This window comes from Dermochelys coriacea, chromosome 9, assembly GCF_009764565.3.
Source record: "Dermochelys coriacea isolate rDerCor1 chromosome 9, rDerCor1.pri.v4, whole genome shotgun sequence".
In the NCBI taxonomy this organism is placed as follows: Eukaryota; Metazoa; Chordata; order Testudines; family Dermochelyidae; genus Dermochelys; species Dermochelys coriacea.
This window is the reverse complement of record NC_050076.1, coordinates 80,421,881-80,445,912: the sequence shown is the minus strand read 5'-3', so window position 1 is coordinate 80,445,912 and position 24,032 is coordinate 80,421,881. Positions and strand designations below refer to the sequence as shown.

The 24,032-nt window shown below is 42.5% G+C and overlaps 1 protein-coding gene across 1 annotated transcript in view; it reads left to right on the top strand.

Annotated features, from left to right (window-relative positions):
• AR (androgen receptor) overlaps positions 1–22,656 on the top strand; it is a 116,056-nt gene extending 93,400 nt beyond the window's left edge. Inside the window, exons 5-8 of the mRNA XM_038417556.2 lie at positions 9,278–9,422; positions 12,347–12,477; positions 13,064–13,221; positions 14,671–22,656. Coding sequence (XP_038273484.1) covers positions 9,278–9,422; positions 12,347–12,477; positions 13,064–13,221; positions 14,671–14,826 — 590 coding nt within the window. The 3' untranslated portion in view covers positions 14,827–22,656. The remainder of the gene's footprint in view (positions 1–9,277; positions 9,423–12,346; positions 12,478–13,063; positions 13,222–14,670) is intronic.
• The last annotated feature ends 1,376 nt before the right edge of the window (positions 22,657–24,032 follow it).

Below are 24,032 nucleotides of genomic sequence, written 5' to 3'. Positions count from 1 at the left end.
TAAAGAAGAGAAGCTTCTCTATTTTTCTCTGTGCAATGATCTCTGTCTGCTTTAGGAGGAATGTTAAGTTCAGGCAGGAGCTACAGTATTCCTTCTTAAAATGAAGGACCAACACCGTTTCACACTCCTGTGAGAGGGTGGAAGGAGTGAATCCTCTGAGGGAAAGAATGAAAACAATGCTGTTCGATAATGTAGGAGGTGGAAGATGGACAAAACCAGGCTGAAAGTAGCTGGGGAAAAGAACACATTGGCATGAAAGAATCTACGCCCTCCCAGCCTTTTTCACACTGTATCTCCTCCAAGTGCTGGAATTTCATCTTAATATAATTTGTCAAAGAATTTTAAATGCAGAAGTCCCTCTGTGTCTCTCTCTGTCACATAAAACTACAGGACAATCATGCCCGGAAGTGTAAGTGTGCCAAAAATTGATTGGAGTTTGGATTATTTAGCACAAATTATAATTATTTAGCACAAATTAATGCAATGTTATCATAAGTAACAATATTAAATTAATTTGTTATTAGCAGATTAACACTATTTCACAGTTTATCGCATACTGCAAGAGAGAGCTACAGGAGAGGAGTAAGCTTCAGAAAGGGTTATCCTGTGGCAAACATCAACCAAACCTACATTCTAGACATGCTCTCTGACTTCATTAACCCTCTGGCTTCCAAAGATGCCTGAAGATGTCCTATTTCATGCATTTGATTCTTAGAGTGCACAACTGCTAACAGGCTAATGGCCAGTGATTGTATTCCTGTGTGCCCAGAGCAGAGGACAGGCTGATGGTGACACCTATAAAATGTGGTATTTATTATGGAAGCACCTGGTAATGACTCCATAGTTAGGGTTGCATTCTAAAATGGGCTTAAAATGAGGCATTTATTCTTGTTTTCTCCTAAAGTAAGTGGCCAGTCAATGTGGCCCAGTTTCACATCAGGTAGGTTTTCTGCCCTTTGAATTTTCTGTATCATATTTGTTTGGTTTCCCTTCATATATGTTTAATAAGAACCCTTTGAAATTGGGCTCTAGTTAAAATTTTACCTTGGCAGCCCTACTTCTCACTGTCTGTTTTTAAAAAAAGTCTATCTACACGACACTTGGTAAAGAGATTGATCCTGTATAGAATGGTTTCAATAGGTCGGTTTTATTTTTTCTCCAGGGGTTTTCAGGTTGGATTTTGGGTCACTTTTAGCCATGGACAAGGAGGATGAGCATGCCTCATTCTCTCCGCAGTGACAGAGTGTTCATGCACCCACATCAGAGGCACCTGTCAAATTGATGGTTTCTAAAATAGATACTTACATGTTAAAAAGAAAAGGAGTACTTGTGGCACCTTAGAGACTAACAAATTTATTAGAGCATAAGCTTTCGTGAGCTACAGCTCACTTTTGCTGTAGCTCACGAAAGCTTATGCTCTAATAAATTTGTTAGTCTCTAAGGTGCCACAAGTACTCCTTTTCTTTTTGCGAATACACACTAACACGGCTGCTACTCTGTTACATGTTAAAGTATTGCAAGATTTCTGCACATTGGCCCTTTGAGTTAAAACTCTATGGCTACTCCAGTGTTTGTTATTTGGAGTTTATTAGAAATCTTTTATCTAATAATGTATTTATACAAGGTCATTCATTTGCTGTAGGGGTGCTAACTTAATTGGGAGTGTTTACCATTGTCAGGGTTCCTTCCCCACTCTGAACTCTGGGGTACAGATGTGGGGACCCGCATGAAAGACCCTCTAAGCTTATTTCTACCAGCTTAGGTTAAAAACTTCCCCAAAGCACAAATCCTTCCTTGTCCTTGGATGGGTACTGCTGCCACCATCAAGTGAGTTAGACAGAGATTCAGGAAAAGGACCACTTGAAGTTCCTGTTTCCCCAAAATATCTCCCCAAGACCCTTCACCCCCTTTCCTGGGGAGGCTTGAGAATAATCTACCAACCAACTAGGTAAACCAGGTGAGCACAGACCAGACCCTTGGGTTTTAGGATACTAAAAACCAATCAGATTCTTTAAAAAAAAACACAGAAACTTTATAATAAAGAAAACAAAGTAAAAGAAGCACTTTTGTAAAATCAGGATGGAAGGTAATGTACAGGGTAATAAGATTCAAAACAGAGGATTCCCTTCTACGCAAAACTTCAAAGTTACAAAAACAGGGATAAACCTCCCTCTTAGCACAGGGAAAATTCACAAGCTAAAACAAAAGATAGTCTAACGCATTTCCTTGCTATTACTTACTATTTCTGTAATTTTAGATGTATCATTCAGTAGGAGCTGGATTACTTGCTTGGTCTCTCTCTCTGTCTCCCGAGAGAGCAACAACAGCCCAAAACAAAAACCTTCCCACACAGATTTGAAAGTATCTTCTCCCCTTATTGGTCCTTTTGGTCAGATGCCAACCAGGTTATCTGAGCTTCTTAACCCTTTACAGGTAGGAGGGATTTTAGGCTACCCTTACCTGTATGTTTATGACACCCCCCCCCAAATCATAAACTGTGCTGGACAGCCTGCTCCATGCTGTCTGTGATTTCTTCCTGGAGCTCTAGGATAAATTTTGCTTTCCACTTTCTGAGTAGACATTGTTTTCCACTGTCTAGACAATATGGCTTCCAGAATAGAAAGTGGGTATTCAGTTATATTAGAAACCTCAATTTAATATAATGTGTCAGTAATCAGTGATGGAATGTAAACACTAAAATTTAATAAATTAAAATAACTGATTTTCATGAGAAGGGAACTAAAATTTCCAATTTTTGTTATTAAGGAAACTCATAAGCTGCCAATCTTGTAAAAATAAAAATGTCTAGTAGACAAATAAAAATGTTTATTAAGAGAAGCAAAAAGCATCTCTCCATAAAACTGTATTGTGTTCACATTAATTGCAAGAAACTGTCTATGCTTTCAGCTCTTTAAAATTAAAATGAACAATGACTTGAATCTTATTAAGATTTAACTTTGCAGGTGTTGGGCTAGATTCACAAAAGGACTTAGGTATCGAAGTACCACTTTAGGCCCCTAAATCCCAGAATCAGGCCCCACTGGGATTCACAAAACTCCTGTTCAGCTGCCCTCAAAACTTGTAGGTACCTAAAATCATTTTGTGCTTACATTTTTGCAGTAAAAGTTCACTTATGAGCACTGTAGTGTCCAGGAAGTGGATTTCTTATATGGACTGGTCCAGGCTGAGGTTGATGGTGGGATAGAAATTGTTGAAATCATGGTGGAATTTCTCAAGGGCTTCTTTTCCCTGGGTCCAGATCAAGAAGATGTCATCAATGTAGCGCAAGTAGAGTAGGGGCATTAGGGGACAAGAGCTGAGGAAGCGTTGTTCTAAGTCAGCCATAAAAATGTTGGCATACTGTGAGGCCATGCGGGTACCCATAGCAGTGCCGCTGATTTGAAGGTAAACATTGTCCCCAAATGTGAAATAGTTATGGGTGAGGACAAAGTCACAAAGTTCAGCCACCAGGTTTGCCGTGACATTATCAGGGATACTGTTCCTGACAGCTTGTAGTCCATCTTTGTGTGGAATGTTGGTATAGAGGGCTTCTACATCCATAGTGGCTAGGACAGCGTTTTCAAGAAGATCACGGATGGATTGTAGTTTCCTCAGGAAGTCAGTGGTGTCTCGAAGATAGCTGGGAGTGCCCACCTTGATTATCACTACAAAAGGTCCCCTCCCCCGCCCCTGCTCCCTGCTGGTAAAAGCTCACCTTACCTGATCACTCTAGTTACAGTGTGTATGGTAACACCCATTGTTTCATTTTATCTGTGTATACAAATCTCCCCACTGTATTTTCCACTGAATGAATCCGATGAAGTGAGCTCACGAAAGCTTATGCTCAAATAAATTTGTTAGTCTCTAAGGTGCCACAAGTCCTCCTTTTCTTTTTGCGGATACAGGCTAACACGGCTGCTACTCTGAAACCTATTAAATTAATGGTCATGAATCATCTGATGAACAGAGAAAACCTCTGTTCACATCTGAATGAACTCTCATTCATATGAATAAGAGCCAAGAATTGAAATAAACAGAATAGGTTTTTTAAATGAAATCCAAATCAGATTGAATATGTCCTTCACATTTTGTATTCGGGAACAAAATCTAGTCTAATCTTACAAGAAGTGAGAAACTGCCAAAGTATTACTCAGATTATATTAGTGTAAATATGCTTAAAAATGTGGGAGGAAATACTGAATCTGATGCTTTTAAAAGTAAGGGGCAGTATGTTGAACATTATTTAAACAATTAGCAATACGTATTGGCCTAGATTTTCAAAAATGACTATGGATTTGGTGCATCTAGATTTTGAGATACCTTAAAGGGGCTTCATTTTCAGAAAAATCAGGCCTCTTGAAGGTGTCTTGAGTTGGATATCCAAAATCATTAGTTACTTTTGAAATATAGGCCACTGTGTTCATTGAAACACAGTAAAGCTGTCTTTTAGGCTAAAAGGCATTGAGAAATTTTATTTTAAAGAATGTTCTTTAAGTTTTAATCATAAAGATAATAGTAACAGAAGCAGAAGCCATATAGTTTCAGAGAACATACTCAATAGATAATGAACAAAGGTGGCAGAGAAAATGTTATATTAAAGATCGGGTGAAACATTTAATTAGAACGTTGAAAAGCTAATATTAAATCTTTAAGGGAAATCTGAGCAAAGTATGTGATGAGAACTGAAAACTACATAGGTCCATTAACTCTTTGATTCACGCGCAAACAACACAGCTCCAAAGCACACACAAGTGATTCCAACCTCAGAACTGAATTAAGGAGAATAAACAGGTCCTGATGTAGAGGATGAAGTTTTAGACTGCTGTTTCTTCCTCCTGGTCCTGAACCAAGTGAAGGAAAGCGATGATTGAAGTGATTTGGAGCCTAATTCAGAGCCTTTCCATTTAATTCATTGGTCTTTGGATTAGATCTGTATATTGCTGGGAATGGATTGAATGAGTTCATTTATCACCCCAAAACATGCAGAGATTTTAGGTATAGGCTAGAAAACTTCAAAGTGGACATCTCTTCAAGAAATAAAGTTACATGAAGAGAAATGTCAACCTGGAAAGAAAGACAGAGTTGTGCACAGCTGACCTAAACTATACCACCCCACGCTCAGGAGTCACATGGACACTTTGCAAAGATTGCAGAGATATGCATGGCAAAACAGGAGGCCCCAGAAAAGAATGTTCCCAGGAGGTATCTATCAATTGCTTAAACCCTTGAAATTCCAAAATTAAACCAGGATGTCCCAAGATGTATGGCCCTTGGTTCTGGGAACAAAACCCACAAGTAACAGCATGCAGTTACAAATATAAATCCACAAAAGTCAACTTGTTTTCTCACTGGTTCGTAAGAAGGTGATGCATGAACATCCATCTGATGTTCTGCATGGACCACCTCAGCTCTTCATAGAAAGCGAGGATTGTATCCTGTTTGGTCCATATCAGCTTTTAAAGGGAATCAGTCACTGGACCACTCATCAAAAATGAATAAAAGAACTATAATGCCTCTCTCTCCTGGCTGTCCATCTTACATGTGTCAATGGTCTGCCTTCCAGATTCAAAGCAGCACCCCTTTTTAAATATCTCTCTATCTTTTTGACATGTGCCCTGGCTCAGAAGCTTCAGATCTATCAGCCACTGCTGGTGCCCTGTCTAGAAGATCCATTGTTCCAAGGGGTCAGGCTAGCATTTGAGAAACAATCCAAGCTGATGGCTTCAGTTTGCACTGAGACGGCTTCTCAGTGGTGGTCCTTCAATGAGGTGTTAGTCCCAATCCCCGGGGAAGGTGCTTATCTGGAATGCAATTCAATAACCTTGCCTTGGGCAAGGTTAAACATGTATTCAGCACAGAATACAAAATGGAGGTCCTAATACAAAATGGAAGTTACAGTACCAAATGGAGTTCATTATTTGATCCAGACATGCCGCTGTCTGTCCTGGGAGTTATGAAGAGAAAGGTGCTTTAACAAGGTTTCATCCTCTGTCGTGTCCCCCTCAACAGAAGGGGGGCCTGCCCACTTATTGTAAAGACACTTCACAGCTTCCGAGTCCTTTTGAGCTCCTCAATGCATGTGGATGCCCAAATTGCCATGTGTTGCAGTGGCTTTCATGGAGATGCAGCCAGGCCTCTGTTTCCTTTTAGCTGGTAAGGAACTGAGCCTTCTGGCTAAGCCAAAAGTTCCTCCCCTTCCATGGTAACACAAGTTGAAAATAAAGAAATGGAACGACAGGCCCAGTGATAGTCCAGTCCTTGTCCCAGCCATTGGCTCTCTCCTGAGACGCCACTCACTGTTGTCCCTTGATCCTGAGATATGGAAAGGAATCTTCATCCCAGCCTCTGCCAGGCCATTAATAGCTGCAAAAAATGCTCTTTTCCACTTGTGACTCAACAGGAGACTGTGCCCCATCCTATTAGAGAAAGATCTGATTACAGCAATCCACATATTCATGTCCTTCAGGTTCAAGTCAGGCTATTCATTATATCTAGGAATGAAGCCTAGTAGCCCATGAAATCTTCGTCTGGTATAGATCTAGGGTGATCACCCTTCCCTTATTTGTAGGGACCATCCCTTGTTTCACTGATTTGCCCCTTGGGGTGACCATGCAGCCCTTATTTTAAGATGTATTTAAAAGTATTAAAACTGATAATAAGTACCATTTTAAACATTAAATTGAAGCTTATGATGATTGCATGGTATACTGGAGGGCAGTAGAAATGTACCCATGAGAAAAAAATAAATACTATGCTAAGGGAAATGGTGTTTCCCTAAAATTTCCCTTAAAATAAAGCAATGTCCCTTATTTTTCATGTGCCCTTCCCTTATTTCCATCCAACAAAGGCAGTCACCCTATATAGAAAAACTATCTGCACCGAAGCACAGGCTGCCATGAACAGGTCACCTGTGCACTTCTTTCTACTCTGCTTTCCCATGGAATACAGAGTGAAATTCAAAGTCTGTTTTTTAATATACAAAGCCCTCTATGGGAAACCTGAGACATTGCCTCTCACTCCATGACCATGCCCTGCCAAGATTGCTACTTTCCACTGCAGCCATTAATCTGCCGACCAGCTTGGGGCTGGTGAGAGCAGGAGTCATCCTTCACCAAACCTGCCCCTAGACCATTTAAGTGACTCCCGCAAGAGATCAGAATGACCACAGACAGGCCTCCCAACATGCAGAACTAAATGCAACCACACACACAACACACACACACACCAAGTACATGTAATTGTATGTATATTCTGCTAGCTTTCAGGCTACCACTCCTGGCAAAGAATGGCAAAGAGAATTTGTTGTTTTTCTTTTTCACTCAGGAAATACAAGGATACTATGACAGGTTTCAGAGTGGTAGCCGCTTTAGTCTGTATCAGCAAAAAAAAAAAAAAAAAAACGAGGAGTACTTGTGGCACCTTAGAGACTAACAAATGTATTTGGGCATAAGCTTTCGTGGGCTAAAACGCACTTCATCGGATGCATGCAGTGGAAAATACAGTAGGAAGATATATATACACAGAGAACCTGAAAAAATGGGTGTTACCATACCAACTGTAACGAGACCAATCAATTAAGGTGGGCTATTATCAGGAGGAGAAAAAAAACCTTTTGTAGTGATAATCAGGATGGCCCATTTCAAACAGTTGACAAGAAGGTGTGAGTAACAGTAGGGGGAAAAATTAGCATGGGGAAATAGTTTTTACTTTGTGAAATGACCCATCTACTCCCAGTGTTTATTCAAGCCTAATTTAACGGTGTCCAGTTTGCAAATTAATTCCAATTCTGCAGTTTCTCATTGGAATCTGTTTTTGAAGTTTATTTGTTGGAGAACTGCGACTTCTAAGTCTGAAATTGAGTGACCAGAGAGGTTGAAGTGTTCTCCGACTGATTTTTGAATGTTATAATTCTTGATGTCTGATTTGTGTCCATTTATTCTTTTGCATAGAGATTGTTCGGTTTGGCCAATGAACATGGCAGAGGGGCATTTTTGGCACATGATGGCATATATCACGTTGGTAGATGTGCAGATGAATGAGTCTCTATGGTAATAAGGGCCACGTAGATAGAGCTAAAACCACCTTTAACTGAATTGAGCTTTCTTCCTATTTCAAGAGACAGCCATTGTAAACTGTCAAACTAGACTGGAGAATTCATCTACACACCAAATTCATTGGATAAGTAGGAAACGTTTTTTATACAGGTATTACCTAACTGAAAAGAGAACTTGGTTCTAAGTTAAATACTTCTCAGAAAGCACATACCTGAGTTTATAAAGCATGGAAATGATTTTAATGTATAATGTTTACTTGTATCTTGCTAACAAGATTCACTCTAGGTGCCTATTAGTAATATTGAGTCCATCAGTACTTAAAAGTCCTGACAATGGAAAATCCCTTATACTAGTTCCATATAGCACTATTTAAACACGTGTGCTTTTGTGCAGTGAAATAAAACGGAAAGAACGCATTCATAAAGCAATTACAGCATAGCAGTAACACAAGGTTTGTGCTCACTTGAAATTGACAGCTTCTCAGACAAGAGACAGAAGTTTGAATTGATGGCTCATAATTATATGCTTAAAACTTTACCATTGTTTTAATGTTTGGTCAAAGTAATGTAAAAATGTATAGAAAGCTAAGATCAGGATTGCAGGTTATCTATGGCTACATGTACTGGTAAACATCCAGAGAAATTAGAAATAGCTTTGAATTATTGACTGCATATTCTGTGTGTATGTCTCTCTATGAATTGCAAATGTGCCTGTGGCATGACTATGAATCATCCTGAGAACACTATTTTATTGTTTATAAAGTTCTTTGAGACTCTCGGAAAAAGATACTATATAAGTGCAACTTACTGTCCTATTTTAACACCCCAAGCTGTTTGTGTTTTCACCTTTCTTTCTCTTCTTCCTACACTGAGTCACAACCCATCAATTCCAGCTTCTGGCTTGGAGGCTTCCAGTTTACTATCAGCATGTCAGTGCCATGACTCCAAGGTTGCAATACAGCAAGGTTGAAATTTTGTCAGGTAGTAGAAGGAAGAGACTGAATTAGTTTGTGTATGCAGACATCCCATACACACTGGCTCAGAGCTGAACACACTGGTAACCTGGGACATGTGGAGATTAGGCTGAGGGCCATCTTGTCCTAACTTTCTAAAGTCTCCAGGAGCACAGATTGGGAATTAAAGTGCTATATTAAAAAACAGAAATTCTGGTGAATTGTTTGAATCCAGATTGAACTTGTGATCTCTGTTTACGGCCTTTTGTAGGATTCCGTAACCTGCACGTGGATGACCAAATGGCACTAATCCAGTATTCCTGGATGGGTCTTATGATTTTCGCCATGGGATGGAGATCTTTCACCAATGTTAACTCCAGGATGCTTTACTTTGCTCCCGACTTGGTCTTCAATGAGTAAGTGTTTAAATAGCAACAATTTGATATTTTGTATTGTTCATGTCACAAAGGTTGCAGACAGAGAGTGAAAGAGGGACAGCTATCTAACAGGCTCCCTATGAGGACAAGTCAGAAAACCTCACACCAAGAGCTGCTCACAACATTTCAAAATTCAAGAATGTTGCTGATTTTCTGCGAGTTAGTCTGCCGAAATCTCCTTGAGGTGATCCAGGAACAGTAGATGGTGCTACTGAGCCTCTCCTATCCTTCTTCACCAGGCCCAGATAGACTCCTCATTCAGAGAAAGACAGTGCTGACTGTAAGAGACTAATCCCTGAGATCCTGCTGTGTTTCAGAGAGTCAGTGCAGCTCCCCCTTAATGGGCAGGCAGGTCAGGGCATTATCAGACGTAGTATGACCTAAAGTGCACAGCGAAGAGGTGCTTCCAACTGCTGGGAGTGTTCACACGCTGGTTGTTCTTTCCCAGACACGCTCACTACTGCTAGAAATTAATAGACCAGACTAAGAATAGCAGCTCTTTTATGACACCTTTCTGTTGTGCCCAGCAACCAGACTGTATTGCTCTGACAAGGCTTTTTAAAGGGTGGTTCAGAATGCTCTGTACCATGGAGTTCATTCTGAAACCAACAGCTCTCTCCTTTGTCTTCCTCTCTGCCTGGTCTCTTACACCAGACCCATTGCCAGGGTATCCAAGCACCTAATTCAATACATAGTTAAAACACCTGTCTTTGCTTGAGTTGCGTTAAATGAAAAAAGAAAAGGAGTACTTGTGGCACCTTAGAGACTAACAAATTTATTAGAGCATAAGCTTTCGTGAGCTACAGCTCACTTCATTATGCTCTAATAAATTTGTTAGTCTCTAAGGTGCCACAAGTACTCCTTTTCTTTTTGCAAATACAGACTAACACGGCTGCTACTCTGAAACCTGTTAAATGAAAAGGCGTCTCCTTTAAATCAACAGTTTGGTAGGTTTCTCCTACAGGCCTGCTGAGTTCTTAGCCCCACAGCACAGTTGTATAAATGGAGACATAATTAACTTGTTAGCTGGCTTTACTGACAGCACGATAATCCTTGCAGAGCCAATAGTGACTTGTGTAATGCACCTCACAAAGTGCAAGATACGTTTATAAATGGAAGCTTTGCATAGCTGACGGCGACCTGATTATTATGGCAAATGGCTTGGATGAGTAACGACCTGTCCTGGTAATATATTAGGGATTAGTATGTCAGGATATAAACCGATTTCAGAGTAGCAGCCGTGTTAGTCTGTATTCGCAAAAAGAAAAGGAGTACTTGTGGCACCTTAGAGACTAACAAATTTATTGGAGCATAAACCATCGGTATACTACATGTTCTCAGGCTGTGATGTGACAACTGCAGGTATTTTTATAGCATGAGGCATCTGTGACCTTTCCACACAGAATTGTCCCATTTCCTTTCACATTGTTTGGAAACCCCTGAACACCAAATCTCACTTGTCTGGAGTGTTGGGCCTCATTGTCCATGGCGGTGTCAGGGACACCAATCCCAGTGTCTGATCTCTCTTCATCAAGATCCCCAGAAGGAGGAGGGTTGGCAAAGCCTGGCTCATTGCCCTTGCTTTAGTAGAGGGTGAAAGCTGAGGAGGCTGGGAATATCTCATTATTGATACCCTATGAGGCAGGGCTCAGTATCAATCTCCAGACAATTCCCCCTCTTCTTCCTTCTGATATTTTATTATTTTCTCTCTCTTTTTCCTCCTTCTTATCTTCCTTCCCTGTCAGGAACCACCCCTTGGTTTCTCTCTTTCTTCCCTGTTTTGCCCCCTCCCCAGCCATCCATACTGCTTCCCCTCCCCATGTCCCCCTCTTTCGTACCCCTGTCTCTCACTTCTCCCATGCAGCTCATTTCTAGAGCCCTTGCTCTCATAGGCTATCTGACTGATAACAGTAAGCATTAGGCATGCTCGAATGGTACAGGATGAGGCATCATGCCTGGTGTCCCATCCCCCTCTCCCGCCACACACACAATACACATCTTCAGCCAGCACTGGTGCTGTCTCCGGCACCTGACTACCGAGTCCTAACTTCAGCTGGTGTTCTGGATAACTGCCCACTTGGAGCATTGCTTTTTCAGCTGGTAATGACCTCTCCAGCTGCCCATACATTGGCATGTGCACCAGGAGTCCCTGGTTTTCATGTTGTAACTGCAGTGCTAGAAGTTTTAAGCCTCTCTGTGTGATGGGACATTTGCAGCTGATTCACCTCTGTGCTTATACAGTGAAGAAATCCATAGAAAAGGTACATGTAGTTCACAGAATGATCAAAGTAGTGTGTGGTGGAGGATTAGAGATTTAACAAGAGAATCTTCTTCCTGTCAAAGGAGCCGCAATGGAACTGTTGCTTCAGCATTAATTTACCAGTTTGGAATGGTGGCAACAGAGTTCAGGAGTTCCTGCAGTGTTACTGTCTGATTGGCCCTCAGCTAAGTTGTGGCAAAAAAAAAATAGTGATCTTGAGGTTTCCCTTGTGTCGTCACTGAGACCAAAGACAGAGTGTGAGCATTGCACTCAGCACACAGCCTGATTCTTCTTCCAAGCGCTCGCATAAGGATACACATCTGTGGTTTGTTAAATATGGTACATTGTTGCTGTCACTTTTCAGCAAGTGAGCAGGTCAGGTGAACCTTAAAATCCCACTTGATCATTCCATTCCCCATCAAGCAGATGCTAGGTGGTATTTTGGAAAACTTTCTTTTCCTGAATTCAGGCCATGCTGCTGTTGAGATCCCACAAGAGATAAAGACTAGCTCCTTTTCAGATGGAACATGCTAGGGTAAATGCAAAGTTGTTGGGTCTTTGTCTTTTTTTAAAATAAATATCTCAGTCAGCCTGCCTATCAGACCAGCAGTGCTTTAACCTTCTCACCAATGCATCTTGCCAGGTACCGAATGCACAAATCCAGAATGTACAGCCAGTGTCTCAGGATGCGACATCTTTCTCAGGAGTTCGGGTGGCTTCAAATCACGCCCCAGGAGTTTCTCTGCATGAAGGCGCTACTCCTCTTCAGTATTAGTGAGTGGCAGCATCCTTCTCTAAGAAGATTAATAGTTGATATGCTCTGTGGGACCCTGTATGTAGTTGGTTTCCCCACATGTCCCTGCTGTGAATGTTTGCCTCAGCTGTTGTGCTGAGAGACAGAGAGATGGCTTCAGAACTAGAAATTAGATGCCATTATGGAGCCAGCAAAGACCACTACAGCCATCCATCCTGCCCTCTGCATTTTGCAGGAGTCCTCCTGATGTAATGCCCTTATCTAACCTGCTCTTGAGTCCTACTCATGATGGGGGCTTGGCCAACTCCCTTGCTTTTAAGAAATGGACCTGTGAGTGGCTGAGCAGGAAAATCGGACTTCAGCTTGTGACGGGTCTGATGTGCTACCTTTGTTTTGTGATAATGACAGCACCAGACAAAGGCTATGTTAGTAGAGGTACAGCCCCCTCCCCTGCCCCCATCCCTAGACAGTGAGCCTTAATCATCCACAGTGGGAGCGAAGATGAGGTGAATGACTGGGAATGTGGAGGGTTTTCAGTCTTCCTGTTGCTCTTGTTTTCTTTTCTCTATGCATGATGATTGTTTCCTCTCCTTGTCTCCATGCCAGTTCCAGTGGATGGCCTGAAGAATCAGAAGTTCTTTGATGAACTTCGAATGAACTACATAAAGGAACTTGATCGTATCATCGCTTGCAAGAGAAAGAATCCCACATCCTGCTCTCGGCGCTTCTACCAGCTCACCAAGCTCCTGGACTCCGTGCAGCCTGTAAGAGGGGATGAAATGACCATAAACCTGGAAGCAGTAATAACTTTAGCTGGGGTCTAGCAGATTCAGGGCTCTGAGATTTTTCAGGGGTGAGGCAGGAATCTTGCCGATACAAACAAGGCGCATAAGGAGATAGCTTCATAAGTGGTGGCTGTAATGTCAGAAAAGAGGATTTTGACCTGAGATTATTTCTTTATTTACTTCTCTCTTTTATTGGTGTTTCTATAGGCGAAAGCTCAGAGGCAGACAAACTCTTGAGAAAGATCTTGATTCTATGCCGGTATCACTGGTAATAAAGAACAAAGGAGAAAAACTTTCAGGAAACAATATGATCTATAACACTGGTTACCCACAAACCTGTCCATTGCCTAAGATAACTAAACCAGATTAGCAGTTAGCTAGCCTCAGTATCTGCAATCTTGAAGGTATTTCTGGCAGTAAGTAAGGGAATACTGCAGAGAAACTAAAATGAGTGTATGTATTTATTTTAGGTAGAACTTGCACATTTTTGAGCACTGCCACTGTGGAAGGTAGTTTTGATGTTTTTCAAACATCCTGTGGGTTATTAACTGCTCTTTAACTCTCCACTGCATATGCATGGAGGGCTTTTGGAAAAAGATATTGCAGTGTACCTGAAGATCATAGAACTCAATCAGACACATAAGCTACACTCAGTCAGTCAAAGCCAACTGCCATGCCAAAGTGTGGTTCCTCTCTGAAAAGTGACTGTATAAGTGGCAATTACTCCAGGTCAAACCGGCTCATTTAGAGATTTTTTTCCCCCAAATTGCCAGCTCAGCAGGCTCCTCCTGAGATCTGAACATCAAGCTGGGTCTTATCTGAGGCAATAACAAAAATTCTGCAATCAGAATTTAGTTAACAATTCTGTTGGTGATGCACAAGGCAGTACAGAATCCATCTGCTTCCATACAGCTGAATCTCTGCATGGAAACAATAAGAGAAACAGATTTTACTTAGTAAAGCCAGCAGCCCTGACCCTGAACATGCACAAGGCGCTGATCTCTGTTTGAATAAGATGCCATTTGCACAGTCACTTTTCTGAGAAGAACCACAATCTAGTTAGTACCTTCTGAACTTAGAGCCGGAGCACCACAGTGCTCTAATAAATTTGTTAGTCTCTAAAGTGCCACAAGTACTCCTGTTCTTTTTGCGGATACAGACTAACACGGCTGCTACTCTGAAAACTGCCTGGATTGCTCACTTGCTCATTCTTGGGATGAATAATGGCCCCCTAGTGGCTATTCCCAACTGCAGAAAAGTTTGTAGCATCCAAACAGCAGAAACTCACGTCTCACTGCACTGCTGCCTATCCTGTAGTGTAGTACCTGCTAATACTTTCCTCTGTAGTCACCAGAGTGTTAGCAGGAGCCACTTGTCAGAGAAGTTAAATCATTCATTTAACCTTCCAACTTTCTCTCTGTTTCTTAGATTGCCAGGGAGCTACATCAATTTACATTTGACCTTTTAATTACATCGCACATGGTCAGCGTGGACTACCCCGAAATGATGGCTGAGATCATCTCTGTCCAGGTTCCCAAGATCTTGTCTGGGAAAGTCAAACCCATTTACTTCCACGTGCAGTGATGTCCTGGAAGGAATCTCCTTCCCCTGCTGCTCCCTTTCAGCCATCTCCTGCCTGTTCTCTCTGCACGACTGTACTGCAGTGCCTTGGGGAGTCCCCTCTAAAGATACTGTATGGTGTGAAGATGTACAGTGCCAAATGACAACCTGCTGGGATTCCTTTGATTTTGACTTTTTCTGGGGTACCTCTGAACTGAAGTCCCCACCACAGCTTCTCCGTACGTCTGGATGGCTCTGCATCTCTCTAAATGTTGTGGCATGGTGACTTTGTGGCACTTGTTTACACCCTTGTGCTTGCGTATTTCCCACAGTGACGTTTAGTGGCGCAGTGCCATGGGAAGTTTCAGATTGGGAGAAATTCCACCATTTGTTTTCTCTTTAAAACAAAGCAAGAAGTAGGTTAAACGTGCAAGTTTGGAGGGTGGATTATTTTTCTGACTAACCTGGGCTATTTTCCTTTTTATTTGCATCATGTCTTCAAGAGGCATGTGAATTAAAAATGCAGTAGTAGTGAGACAGGAAGGGGACAGGGAAAGAGACCAGAGCTTGGTGAAATTAGAAAGTCTATTTCAAAATCAGACGTCCGGTTGTGGAAAAAATCCTTCTTACCGTCTGCTCTTGTCATGCACACAGACCCAAACACCACACCACTCCAGCCATATGTCCAGACCCATATACCTTGCCACTCTGGCTATACATGCTGACCCATATGCCAAACCGCTTTGGTCTTGTGCCCAGACCCATGCACCCCTGTACTTTCAGCAGCTTAGAGCAGCATTAAGAATTTACTCACCAAAGAAATGCCCAATTCACAAGCGTATTTGGAGTGTTGTCATGTCAGTAAAGAGGGCAAGTGAGGATTATGACCTTTGGAACCCCCGAAGATTGCAGAGGGCTAACTTCCATCCAGGGCATTTTTCCTGTGGACTGTGAGCCAAACTGGATCTAAGACTGTCCAAAGACTGTCCAGAACCTAGTGATCACATTCCAGTTTTGAACATTTTTTTTCCTCCACACCAGCAAACAAAGAAATTAGTCACTGGCGTCCATCTCTCACCCGTGCACCATGAGTGCCTGAAGTTTCCTCTCACCTCTGCCTCTAGCCTGCTCCCCTTGGATGTCTGAGGTCTCCACTTGTTTCTGCCTGTCACCATGGGTGTCTGAAGGTCTAGATTTTCCAGTGGTGCTTCTCATTTGCCCTTTACCCGACCGTTTTGCAGATTCGTTCAGAAGCCAACACAGAAAAGAATCCCAGAAGCAAAGCAGTGAGAGCTTTGACTCATTGGGCTCTGTGAGGCCCAGTGATTTTGGGATTATCCCACTCTTTTGGAAACAGTTGTATGTGGCCTGAGACCAGAGGCAACGTACGTGGGGGAGCATGCGAGGTCACATTCCCCACCCCCCAGATTTGCTGCTTGACTTATATTGAGCATGCTCACATGGACTGAGCATGCTCAGTAACACTGCTGAAGCCGGCTGCCCTCACTCTGCCCCCCCACTATTGGTAGGCACAGGTTGTCTTTGCCTGAAATTCCCAGGTATTTCAGGGAATGGTAAAGAAAACATTTAAGAGGCCTGTTCTCTTACTTAGGGGTTCCCATAGCTCCCATTAATGTTAGTAGTTGATCTCCACCAAGGAAAGAACACAAGCCCTCTCAATGTCCCTAAAATTCCTACATTGTAAAATTAGAACCCAAACAAAGCCCAGAGCCAAACCCCATGGAGATGACTGTGTGTCATCAGACTGCAGCACACTCAGTGAGATGCCAGCTGGAGAACTCTGCCTAACACACACGCTGTCATTCAAAATGAGAACAATCAAAGGTTCGTCATCTTTGTTTACTGGCAACTTTCAGAGTCAGGAGTATTTCAGAGAGGAATGCTCTCGTGTTTCTTCAAGGCAGATTAATGTTGGCTTGAATCATCCCCCTGGCATTCCTAAGGACACATTAGCCCACCTAGGAATTTTATTCAGATTTGTTTTTTTCCTGATGTTGTACTGCACATGCAGGATCTGACCCTTAGTCCCCTGGTGGCTCTGAATTCCCTCCTGAGCCCTTGCCCTCATCTCGTGAGCCCAACACAGCAACAAGAGCCCTGTTGGCGGGACTGGCTTGTGAACCAGATTTTTGAAGAGGTGGATCTGAGTACATCTCATGTAATATGGCATCCCACTATGCCTGTGTAGTAACAGCAGATTAAATTTGCCATAAGCCTCCTTTATACACTAGGAAAGTCAGAGGTTTAAGCCTGTGGATCCCTACCAGTTTTACTCTCCTCAAGTATCTGAACCTTTTCCAGCCTAACACCCCCACCCCAGCCCTTCCTCCCTCATGCAAAAGAATTGTGGCAATTCTGCTTCTATTGGCGCCTTTCATGGTTTGGGGGCCGCCATCAGCCTCAGAGTGAAACAGTAGCTTGTCGAGCTTCGTGGTGCTGCACCTGGGGTTCTGTGCTTGTCGGCACAGAAAGTGACCACACGGTTTCGCTGATACTTCTCAATCATACTGTAGGGGTTGCATTTTTTTTAAATACCTTTCAACAATTGTCAATGAGTTTTAATCCCCTACAGGCATGGCTCTGATCACAGCGTTCCTATGCTCCTCCTTGTGAGTGACAGAATAATAATACGCTCTTTTTGATATCAGCCAGTTGTTACTCTGGTATTATGAATATCTTTTTCTCTTTAAAAATATTGAAATCTTGGTGTGATTAAAAGCAGCTGGTGCAAGGCTCCACTGACTTTGAAAATGTAGGTAAAAAGATCAGTTTACACACCAAAGCCTGCTTCTTTGCATTGTGGTTTTTCAGTTAGTTAGCAGATGAATACATTGACCGGCTGGCTTGGCACAGCACAACTCACTCCATTATGAAATGGGAGGATGCCTGGAGTATGCCGGAAGGCATGCATTTTGCATTTGCTCAAGTCCATGCAAGGGTTTCACCTTTGTATACTTAGGGAGCTGGGTTGCTTGGTACCATTCTAGAATGTCAATGGAAGGCTGGTCAGAGATCTAAAGTAAATGTACTGCTTGCCTACAAACACTCCTGTTTGATGGACAGAAACACGTAGTGAACAAGAGAGGGGGAGAGAGAGCGAAGCTCCTGGCTGTGACAGGCACTATAAACACCAGTTGCACACATTCTGTAGATGATACAAAGTGTGAATCCTTTAGGAAAGGAGTATGTGCCTCACTTGAAGTACATGCCACCCATCCAATACTGTACATCACAGCTAAGTTGACTTTACTGACCTGCCTGCACCAGTAGTTTCTGTGCCAGACCAGCTGTAATGGGAAGTTAGGGTTTTGTTTGGAAGCTGTTCGAAATCACTTCTTGTTTCATTTGAAAGCTGGCTTTGTACGACATTGTTAGAGGAATTACCAGTCGCAATAGCTAGGATCAGTGACACATTTATTGGTCTGTGTATTCACCAGGGTTTTTAAACACTGTCTTCTTCAGTTTACTTTCAGTGGCTGCAGCAGAATGGAAGAAGGCTTGAGAAATGCCAAAGCGCTGACTTGGCAATGTTCTTCTGTACTTTGTTTTATTTAAGCACATAGAAATAAACAATGGTAAATAAAAAACAAAGAGAACCCCACAACCCACACGATAATGTAGAAATTGTCCTTAATACTACTACACAGTTTGCTTAGCTTTTTTGTTTATGTTGCTCCAGGAACTTGGCAATGCTTTCCAGAGCATGGGTGCAAATAGCTTGCAAGTACCCCTCCAATTATATAGGGCTAAATTCTTCCTTCAGATACAAGAGTGCAATTTCTCCTGGAGTTACAGGCATGGGGAGGCAGAATTCTTAACTTAACAAGGACCTGGTAATTACTGCATATTACTAGGGAATTACATGCAGAGAGAGTAAAAACCATGTAACCTGCAGTCTGGTTGGGGAAAAAGAAGAATGGATGGGGTCTTCAGTGTTCAATATTGATCTAACTCCTCTCTCATTAAAATCAATGGGAGTTTTGCTATTGACTTCAAAAGGAACAAGAGTTAGGCCAATGCTAAAATGCATTTGAAGATCCCACCCAATATGTGTTTGCTTTGAGCCATATCTGGAGGGTCCAACTCACATTATACTTAGTGCTTACTCAGGGAAGACTCCCATTGAATTTGCCTAGGTAAAGATTGACTAGAGTCTCCTCTCATTTACACTAGTGTAAGCCAAGAATACAATGGCTAACAAACATTGAAGCCAGTGTAAGTTAGAGGTGAATCAGGCCCCAGGAGCTGGATCTCAGGATTTGTCCCCTACTTACTACACATTGTAGGAACTTCTTGTCAATCACCCTTATGATGAAATGGCATTTCCCCAGGAGAGCCCTGCCACTGGAGGTACGTCTACACTTTATGCAGGGGTGTGAATCCCAGCTCAAGGAGACATCCTTGCTCTAGCTTTCATCAAGCCAGAGGCCTACATGCTGGAACACTACCTCCCCATCTCCGAGCCCTGCCTCCCCTCCACAACACACCTGGCTTTTTTGACAAAAGAGAGCATTTGTCCCATTTGCTTTTGCCAACTGATTAAATCAACATGAACAAATGGGACAAATGCCTCCTTTAGAAAAAAAATTCGGGATGGCTTAAAAAAGGGACTGTCCCAGCCAAAACGGGACATATGGTCACCCTAGTTAGCCACATGGTGTACATGACCATTTGAGACCCGTGGCATGTAGTTAGAGTGGCTAGCCCATTCTGCCACTCATGCTGCCACGCCTGCCCTCTGTTTTAGCACACCAGTGCGAGTATGTCTCCTCACTCTGGGAATCACGCCCCAGCTCCAAGGGTAGACATACCCTAAAATGATATTAATTTTATAAATAGGTAGGCTCCATGATCCATATGTAAATGAAGGTGACTTACATGGTATTTATCGCCTGTGATGTAAAGTGTTACCTGCCTCCTAGCAGAATAGGAGTGACCCTTCACCACTGCAGAAGTTCTGACCTGATCTACCACACATCCCGCATCTTGTAGCAGATGTCTCCCCAGCCGTTTGTCACATGCAGCTGCAGCTTCCAATGTTGTTGTCTCCCTTAACATTTAAAACTGAAAAGAACAAGAGCTATATCCTTTTATATTACCAAAGATTTCTCTATAAAGTAATGACTTCAAAGGCATTTTTCACAAAGTATACGCTGAGCGAGATTAACTATCCTTCATAAAATGGGTCCTTAAGTGTGTGCCTGTGTTAGTAGAAGCTTTTATTTAACCTTTTTTTCTGGTACTATTGACCAGGTTTTGAAAGGTCCATCTTTGCGTTGTGCAAATGGAGTATATACTGGCATGCCATATAGTTTGCTGAGGAGCTGTATATTTCAGGGACAATATTTGCACTGGAAGGACAACAGAGAGAGAAACCCATGTTGCTCCCCTGTTTGACAGCACAAAACTTCTCTTCGAGCTAAGGTAGAGAGTTGAAACATGTTGTAAACTGGTATTCGTTTCATAATCATATTTCAAAGTAGATCTGTAGAGTGAGAGACGTATGTGCCTAGAACTGTTCACCTAGACTGGTCTCCACACCTTCACATTTTGGTTCCATTTCAGAACTGTTATTGCATGTGGGAAGCAAAATTGGTAATTGCAGCTTGATCTTATATGAGAACTGGGCTGGCTCCACTGGCCTCATGCTCTCACCTAGGAAGCAGTGACCTTGGCACACTCTGCAGGCCACAGGGCGAGAGGTTGTGGAACCTTCCAAAGTGTGGGGAGGTGGGTGGCCTTTGGAGACAGTGTGCCATGTCATGTCCTACATTTTATGAGCCCAGAGCTGATGCACGTGCAGATTATTGCTGCAAACTCTTTGGACACTAGCTTCCCAGCTGCAGGGTATCTCATTTTAGTGGCATTTACTGTGGAGGACAGATTGACATCTGGAAAGGGGGGCCTTAAAATCCAAATCCCCCCAATCAGCTCCATCTGTGCACTATTCACTGCCTTGGGGAAGTGAGGAGGAACCTCCCTTTTGAAAGGACTGTGCGGAGCCTGGATTTAAATGCCTAGGACCCGTAGCTGTATCATGCACAGAACCACAAGAGCCGTATGCTGAGTGGCTCTCCTTGCTGGCTGTTTTGTGTTAAAACACTGGGTTTGGGAGATGGTCTGGAAAGTTGACGGCAAATTAAAATGTGGGTTTTGTTAACATGTCTGTAATTAAAAGTGCTCTATATAGATATATTTTTCTTTTGTAATAAAGCTAAAAGCTCATTACTGGGGCGGTCTCCCACCCCACAGCTATTTGTGTGAAAGCTAGAAAGAATAATGTCATTATGGTCACTCATCTTACTACATCTGAACCGGATCATGAGGCAAACAGCTATAGATCAGTGGGGCTCCAGAAAGGAAAAGCCTGGCAGCCCACAGATTGATCGGATGGGTTTTTCAGGTAGAAGAATGCAGCTAGTTCACTAGATCTGTTTCCACATGATGTGATTCAAAAGTGATAGCTAGGCTTTGGGCAGAGTATTCAAGCAGCCTTCTGCCCAGTTGCAGTATGGCCCTTCTACTGTTTTTGTTAACGCTTTCTTGTCCTTGCAAGATTTGCAATCATGTAAAATGTATAATCGTCTTTAATTACTTATGCAGAATTGTGGCTTTCTTTCTTTTAGACAATCTGCTTTAAAAAATGGTATCATAGTGCCCCAAAACTGACAGCTACTAAGAGCTAAACTCTGTTCCTGTGGAAGCCAAGTGGGAATTTTGCCATTAATATCAATGGAGCCAAGATTTGGCCCTAAATGTATTAATAAGGAAAACTGAGACCCACAATGTTAACTGTCATTGAGGCTTAACATTAACTGACATCCGGCTGCTTCAGTCCACAAAGATGGACAAATATCTCCCCAACAGGGATTGGTGAGTAAGAAATTACCATGCTAGTGTGAACTTCATTTATTTTTGCTTGTAATGAACCAGAAAGAAGCATTTCTGCTATTAAGGAAAAAACAACCAACTGACCCTCGTACAAGGGAAAATAAACAGAAACATTCATTTTGCTTTTGACTTCTTTAGTCCATGCTCTAGTTCAGTGTGGGCACCCAGCCGATGCTAGACAGCAGGACAAACTTCATGCAGTAGCATTCAGCTCTCTTTGTAACCTTGGAATCTATTGTTGTTCTCAGTTTAATAAAAGGCAGAACCTTGTTTGTTGGAAAAATCAGTGTATGTGTGTGTTTGTCATTTGTTTATTTCAGACATGAGTTTGGAAAATGTCATCCAGTGAGAAAAATATTTGCTAGTGGGCCTGCCAAAGTAAGTAAATAAATGAATAATTGGCACATTTCTGAGTGTCAAAGTTGTATGCTTGGGTTATTCGTAACAAAAGCTGACTGTGGGAAATTGTCTAATAGTCCCTTATCTTGATAGTTAATTCATTTATACATAAAATAATTAATCTTTTCATCTCAGCCTCTGGATTGTTTAAAAATTGGCTTTTATTTTATTAATATATTTATTGGAGTCAGTGTCCTCCTTTTCTCTCTGTTTCTGTTGTTGTTTAATATTTACCAGCAACTGTAAACCAGTCTGCTCTGACTTCATTATAAAATTGACAACTTGACCTGTGATCTCCAGTAATACAAAATACTGTGTTTCTTCGTTCAAAGCACAGACGGGCATTTTGTTACGATTTACTCAGTCTTCAATTGGCCAAACTGAAGTGCTCAAAAACAAAACCACCACCCATTTTTATATGAGTAACAACATGTTTAATGTGTAACGATGCGGTAATTATATATGTACTCATGCCCTTAAAACTGAAATCAAAGTGTACACATGGCTTTTAACAATACAAAAAACAATAAAAGGCTGCAAACATGGAGCAGTGGGATCGCATTGTTTTAGTCCTCTCTGGAGCGTCTAGTTCCAAACCTTCGCTCGAGTCACAGCTGAAAATGAGTTTCTAAGTTTCAACTTTTAACTGCAGCTGCCCTGCTAATCAACAGCCTAAGCTGTCACTACTGAGTAAAGCCCAAGATCCGAATAGTGGCAGGATTGAGTGTTGGTAGAGCTGTATGGGGAATGCAAGAGCAACAGGGGCTGCAGTTTGAATTGAGGTGCATTGGGGTGAACCTAGGACTAGAACAGCAGCCGGGCAGGTCATGGCAGGACAGGCCTGAAGTCAATTGACCCAGCTTTTAGGGAGCCCAGAAGTTGGGTGGCTGGGGGGTTCTGTAAGTCAGATGAGGGGCATTGTCAGAGCTGGAGGGGAGTGCTTGACTGGTGGAGTTGGGTGTGCAGCGCACTGGAAGAGTTATAGAGATGAAGCTTGCATCAGGCTTGCCCATATAACACCAGATTGTTGGCCACTGTTCCGAGGCTTTCATTCCCATAGTGAAATTCATGCCCCCAATCACTGCCAAGTCAACCATTACCAAAACCCAGCAATTTGTTCCTACATTTTGAACTTGTGCCAGATGAGAGGGATGGACATGCAGCCTTGCACCAGCCCACAGCTCCTCCTCGGGTGCATAACGGGGCATCCCCCTTCCACTCCCTATGGCCAGACCCAGCTGGCCCAGTCTTGGCATGAGCTCAACCACTTGGCCAGGAAAAAACAGAGCCATGCAGGGCAGTAGCCCACTCAGCACATGCCCCGACAGGGCCTAAGGCTTAGTGGGGCCCTGAGGCCTTGCTGAGCCTGTGAAGCCTGAGACGAGGCTGCCCGGGGGATTCTCCTAGGACTTCATTTCCCACCCTCACATTATTTTCCCTCTCTTTCTGTGGCCCCTCCCTCCCTACTCAGCAGCACAAATTTGCTTTTTACCACCCATATGGAAAAAGCAACCATATTAATCAAAAGTTACATATTTCCAGGTATAACATAACCTTTCCAAGGAAATTCCTGAGTGACAGTCTAATTTATTAGCCTTAGTGCAGCATCTACCCACAATGCAGCAGCTTGCAAATTCTGTTGCATGATGGTTGAAGCACAGAGACACTAAAACTCTTGTGATATTTTTTCCTCTTTAAAAAAAAAATATCACAGCTACGAACAATGCATCCCAGGATATTATGCTTGGGGTGAACCCCACCTTTTGCTGCTGCAGTTAAAATCAGCCACAGCTATCTTACCTAGTAACGTGCCAGCCTCACAAAGCTTTTGAGCTTCCATCTTGATTATCACCTCCATGTCCAAACCATCTGACCCACTTGGATTTACAAATGTGGCCTGGCAAATTCACAAGCAATGG